A 6,286-nucleotide genomic window follows, 5' to 3' on the forward strand; every position below is an offset into this window, starting at 1 on the left:
ATACAAGAGCTCTAGACTTCACTCCAAGACACAAACAAGAGATCAAATTCTCTCCAAAGTCCAAAACCACTCCAAACACTTAGTGACTTGTGAGAGAGAGATTTTCGTGTTCATTTGAGTTCTTGTCGCTTGGATCACTTTCTTCTTCCTCCATTATTGTTCTCAAGCAACTTGTAATCAAAGCAAGAGACACCAAGTTGTGGTGGTCCTTGTAGGGGTCTAAGTGACCCGATTGATTAAGGAGAAAACTCACTCAGTCTAGGTGACTGTTTGAGAGAGGGAAAGGGTTGAAAGAGACTCGATCTTTGTGACCACCTGAACGGGGACTAGGTTTGCAAGAACTGAACCTCGGTAAAACAAATCACCGTGTCACTCGCTTTATTTCTTGGTTGATTTGTTTTCACCCTGTCTTTCAGACTCGGTTTTATTCTAACGCTAATCCCGACTTGTAGTTGTTCTTTAAAGTTGTAAATTTTAGATTTGCCTATTCACCCCCCTCTAGGCGACTTTCAAAGGTCTTACAAACGTAGAGGTCCATGTGGCATGCCAGCGCCAATGCAACAACATCCATAATGTTCTCAAGTCTTATGAGGAACATACAAATGGAAGGTAGTTCCTCCTCCTCCTACATAGGTCGCTTGGGTTTATATAGATATAGGTTTCCATGTTGACCTGCGATGAAGTCTAGGTTGCAAATATTATCCCAGTGCATGGTTGCATCTTCTCATATGTCATTGAAGTTGTAGAATAAGTTCATCTAAAACAAACATGTGAGATGCAAAAGGTAGAGCACACTAACTGTTAGAGTTTTGATCATGGTAATGAAGGTCAACATATCATGCATATGAAATCAGAAGGGTAACTCATGGGGCACATATCTATACTAGTTCAAATACTCAGTACCCTATGTCTAGTTTGGATTGGATCTTTTTGCCTTGCATGCTAGAGTTTATAAGAGGTTGTGTGTTATCAGGCACTGATATCCCGTCTTGTATAGTCTAGAGGTAGGGATACATATATGTTGATCGGCTTACTGATACATTTTATATTTAGTTATAAAAATATATAATAGAATGGCTATCGTATCTTATAGAAGGCGGTGCCCAACCTTCTCACATCATTTTGCTTGACCACCATGTCTGGTGCATTCTCTAGTTCGGACGAGTCTCATCTTCATTAGCTATCGGTCCATTCTGATATTACTGGGCGTCTATCGGAGCAGTGAGGTACCTTGGATCCATATCACTGATATGCACTAATAAGACCATCTTAAACTAGATGGCACTAATCTCCCACATACACTACTACAAATCGTGTTATATGAGATAGTTAATTTTTAGTTATTAAGACGCTTATGAAGTGTCCAAATTTGATGGAGTCGTAAAAGATGTTCCATTGTTAAGATGGTTATAAACCGTCTTAAAAGATATTAAATAAGACATTTTTAATTTATAACCGTCTAAAAAAGGAATTTGTTAAGTCATTTTGTCCAATAAACCGTCTTAAATTATGTTTTGTTTAAGACACTTTTTCTAAAGAACTGTCGAAAATACAAACATTATAAGTCACAAAGTATTTATCAAACTGACTAGAATATCCTATAATAATAGACACTCGCAACAGAAAAACCATCTTATTTAGGAGACTGATATTGGACGTTTTAAAAACCGTCTTATTTAGGAGACTGATATTAGACGTTTTGAGAAATATCTTATTAAGATTTGAAACGACTTACTTGGCAGTATATTCTTCAATTACCACATTATAATAATTTAAAAGAGAAAAATACATACACATATATTTAATAACACTATAATTAATATAATATAGATAAATACCATTCAATATCTCATAAATAAGCATTGTCAAATAACTCATATATAAGTGTACTCTAAATTTAAACTTGCTCATCAACTGTTTGTGCTAACATTGAGCCTATGTATATATAAATTCATGTCTCCACACTTGTGCGACCACCAAAATTTGAGTTCCATTCCATCTTTCATCGATGGCATCATCCATCGTTTCATCAATTCATCATCGTCGATGGCATCATTCACCAGTATTTCTGTGCATCTTCTGCTCTGAATCCTGAGCCTTGACCACCCGCAATAACATGTCAGCATGTTCAGCAGGCTACTGCTTCGGCTGCAGCTGCAACAGCACAATAGCCACAACAGCTTCTGTTAGTGTTGTTTGTTGCAAAAGATTATGTATTCAGTAATAACAAAACAATGGTTATTTAGGTTGCCAGGCTAACCACTCACACTGATCTAATTTAGTAGCAAACCGGTTCCAAATGGTGCTGTTTAAAACTGATTACATGCAGTTCCTGATAGCCTTTTATATTGTGATAGTCCCCTAAACCATCAATAGAATACTTTAATGTTCACGATTTCACATCGAAGAACCACCATGTTTCTTTCTGATATGCACAGAGACTAAGCTAGTAGCGATGATAGCAAGGACGAAAATGATACCTTTTATCTGTACATGTATATTGGAAATGTTTTTCCAACTTTTCTTTGTAAGCCTCACACTGAAAACAACACCTTGTGAAAATGGGACCATGTAATCAACAAGTCTAGTTCAGAAGAACCTCCAAGAGTAATCATCTGAAACCATATCGTTTGTTAATACAAAAACTCATTTGAACAAGTGCAGCCTGCCTCATGACCAAAAGATAAAACCAAGTTAGGTGACATATTGCAGTACCGGCCGCTCGCTGTAGCCTTGTTATGGGGTCATCATCGGCCGCTGTGTTTTCCTTGCTTTTAGGTTCTGTGATCACATATGACCAAGTTATTTGTACATCACAGAAAATATTTTACAAGAAAGTTAAGCTGCATTTACATTACGCTTTCCATATAATATAACCCAAGAGAGTTCAGTTCAAGAGTAATAAGGTCAGTTAATCAAGAAAAATAATGTATAAGGTTGAATGAAGTACCAGTGTTGCCATTTCCAGCTTGTTTGCACCCATGCTGTTGGATATTAGACGAGGCAGCAGGTGCAGGTTCAGTCTTCTTCGGCTCTACCTTCCCTTGTGGAAGTGAAACATCAGCTAGTAATTCCTCAGAACTTGGCCTTTCAACTTGTTCAGGGATAGCTGTGTCTTTTGTACTTGCTGGACTGGCTTCCTGGGAAGCTATGGAGCTGTGTTCAGTTGTATGATTTGAAGTAGCAGGACACGGAATGGCATTAGCATTGCACCCATCTCTCATCTTGTCAGATGCTACACTGCTCCCCACCTTAGCAATTGGATTGTCAGAATCCTTTGTGTTGTTGGATTTGGCCTCTGCCTCAGGACCTCCAATAAATGTTTCCTTTGCGTCAGATAATTCTTCCAGGTGCTGCTTCTGTGAGGTGAATGTAGCACTCTCCTTCTCTAGAGCTAAATCACTCTCTTCCCTTTCGCTGTTGTTTTTATCGGTATCATTCATATTTTGAGTAGTATCAGCACCTTCTTGGCTCTCACCGCCTGCGCAAGGGCTACAAGTCCAAGTTTTAATCAGTATAAAATTTAGGTCTATACCAAACAAGTGTCATACGATAAGTTACATTACCTGAAAGTGGAAGCCGGATCTTTGAGGTCACTTGGTGGATCTGGAAGAATAAAATAGTGTTCAGTTGCTTGTTGGAGAGTAGGAGACATCTCTGATATAGCTCTCTAAAATTCTTATTGATTGTTATGCCTAAATCACTATGTACCATAAGCATATCGAAGAAAATAAAGTTTCACTGCAAGAAACTCAGCATCGGTGGCTACAGAATGAACAAAAACACATGTTAGGAACTATTACCAGTTACTAGGCCTCGAGAGCTGCTACTCTACGTAATCGTTTAGTTGCCTGCACTCGTCTCTCATGACACCACGATTGTCCATTCACTGCCAAGCACGAGTACTGAAATTGTCATCGAGTCCGTGACGGTGGCAGCTGGCCAGCGCGCCAGCGCATCTCCTATCTCCTTGAATGACTAATGACCTGAACAGAAACGAGTGTCAATTGCCACGAACTGTGTTACAAATTAATTGGCATGTGTGTTTAATAGCTTAATATACTTCGGTAAACAATTGATGGTGGCTGATTGTAGATTTGCTGACATTTTGGTCCGATGGCGGTGATAGAGGAGCTGCAAACTTTTACTCTCCTAGATGAAATTAAAGCGTGTTATCACTCGGTTAGTCAGTTAACTTCATTTGTATCTTTGTATTTATCATAAATTTTTTTATTTATACATTAGACGACGATCATAATCATATAATAAGCTAATTTGGTAAAAAAATGCTAGATTTAGCCATACCTTCAATCTTTTCCGTCCTCCGCCACTGGTGAAACCCCATAGCTATGTCCTGGGCATGGTTGAGCCTGAGATCCTCGACGGCCACGTGCACCCCCTCCCCGAAAACAGATCCTCAGGCCCCTCAAAGTCGACGGACGGCGTCTCTCGTGCGTCGACCGGAAGCGCCTGCTCCTCCGCAGTGGGCTCCATCTCGACATGCACCTCCCTGACCGCCGCGAACACCATCACGATCTTCGCCACCCACCTCAGCCCGTGCCATCATTGCCGCATCTCTGTTTCTGCGCGGAACAAGCTGGTGACGCTGCCACGGTGGCGGCTAGGGTGTCCCCCATCACCGATGCAAACGCGAAACCCTATGGGATAGGGGTAGAGCCGGAGCCGCAAAACCTCCAGATGCATGAGTTTGGAAATTACGAGGATTTCAAATGCGGTGGGAGGTCCAATCTGGTGGAATCGACGGGCACCGATCGAGCTCGATTGGGGATTTCGGGGCTGGGTCATCAGAGTGGGCCCAACGGCTTGATCTTGATCTGAGGTGGGGCGGAGGCGAGAGAAAAGTTAAGCGATTCGGGGGAGGGAGTTCGTACCTAGGGGCAGGGCGTCAGAGCTTCCTTGTGTGCACGGAGGGGTCCAGGAGGAGGTAGCAGGGCATCGTTGTGTGCACATCAACGGTGCAGGCCGCGGAGAAGCAAACAACACAGAGCATGAAAATGGTACAATACGTAACTACATATGTTGTAGTGTATGCCCCTGTATTAGTCTATCTTTCTCATGCATCTATTAAAAGAATAGTTACACACTTAAAGAAAATGGCACATCTAACTCACAATATCCAACAATTAACCCTAATCCACTTCGTACGTAAATGACAGGAAAAAAACAAAATGATGATTTAGGTCTGTTGTGTGGCACATTAATGATCGGGTCGCATGTGGATCCATTTTAATATATATATCAAGTTGTACAGATAAGTTTTACATTTTATATCAAATATACCGCCAAACTAAGCCAAATTCAATATTTACTATGTTTTTTCACAATACGTCTTTATTAGAAATATCATACGAAGACGGTTTCATATTTAGAAGTGTCTAGATACTCACTAAAATCAAAGACAGTTCTTATAGTCTAGACGACTCTAATAATATCTTTATTTGAGATGGTTTCATATACAAAAGTGTCTAATATACTGACCAAAATCTAAGACAATTGTTGCAATCTTAATGACTCAAAAGGTGTATTTATTTGAGACGGTTTTCAATAACAATCTGTCTTAAATTAATATAGGACATTTCTTACGATGTAACTGTCTCAAAACACTTCTTTTATTTAAGACGGATCACTAACAAAGTGTCTTAGCTTACTCATCACCATATGATAAAAGACGCTTCTACAAATTACACTGATATCTGTCTTAAAATGTATGTCTTAAATAAGCATATTTCTAGTAGTGATATTGCATGTGTGGTAAACCCGCAATTATCGCTAGCGTCTAGTACTTGAATAAATATTTTTTTATCACACTAGCAACGTTGTAACATACATGCACCAATTTGCCAATACAAGGTAACGTACCTGTTTGAACCATTTATAAGTTGTTAGGATAATTTTCACACATTTGCCAAATTGTTGTATGCTGAATGAAATTTACCCTTTGGGAACTACAAATTTCGGTTTGACACAAGAGCAGTCTAGTGTACTGGTGTTTTCCCTCCTTTCCCACTCCAATTCATGCACCCATAGGGGCTATTTGTTTCGGCTTTTTATGGTGAATTTCTCTAAGAATCTGGCTACAAGGAGAATCTAAATATTGTGAGGATTGCAGCCGAGAAAGATGAAGGGATTTGTTGAGCATCAAAATGATGGACCGGACGGTCCGCGCGCAGAACCAATTAGGGTTCCAAATTTCTTGCTACAGTTGTTACCTAAATTCGCAGGATTAGCTCGTGAGATTAGTTTGTAACGGGTCCAGCCCCCTCCT

The 6,286-nt window shown here is 40.0% G+C and overlaps 1 protein-coding gene across 1 annotated transcript; it reads right to left on the bottom strand.

Moving 5' to 3' along the window:
* Positions 1-2,589: 2,589 nt before the first annotated feature.
* LOC103651760 (SWI/SNF complex subunit SWI3D) lies at positions 2,590-3,655 on the bottom strand. The gene is made up of 4 exons (XM_020550716.1): positions 3,567-3,655; positions 2,951-3,492; positions 2,716-2,781; positions 2,590-2,615 (listed from the first exon to the last, which is right to left on the bottom strand). The coding sequence occupies exons 1-4, from the start codon at positions 3,653-3,655 to the stop codon at positions 2,590-2,592; spliced, it is 723 nt and encodes a 240-aa protein (XP_020406305.1).
* Positions 3,656-6,286: the final 2,631 nt, after the last annotated feature.

The sequence above is a fragment of the Zea mays genome, chromosome 3, assembly GCF_902167145.1.
Source record: "Zea mays cultivar B73 chromosome 3, Zm-B73-REFERENCE-NAM-5.0, whole genome shotgun sequence".
Taxonomy (NCBI): domain Eukaryota; kingdom Viridiplantae; phylum Streptophyta; class Magnoliopsida; order Poales; family Poaceae; genus Zea; species Zea mays.

Coding starts and splice junctions, on each gene's coding strand:
- LOC103651760 (XM_020550716.1), bottom strand. CDS start 3,655: ATGTCTCCTACTCTCCAACAAGCAACTGAACACTATTTTATTCTTCCA. Junction 3,493..3,566: donor GATCCGGCTTCCACTTTCAG/GTAATGTAACTT, acceptor TTGGACTTGTAG/CCCTTGCGCAGGCGGTGAGA. Junction 2,782..2,950: donor AGCTGGAAATGGCAACACTG/GTACTTCATTCA, acceptor ATGTGATCACAG/AACCTAAAAGCAAGGAAAAC.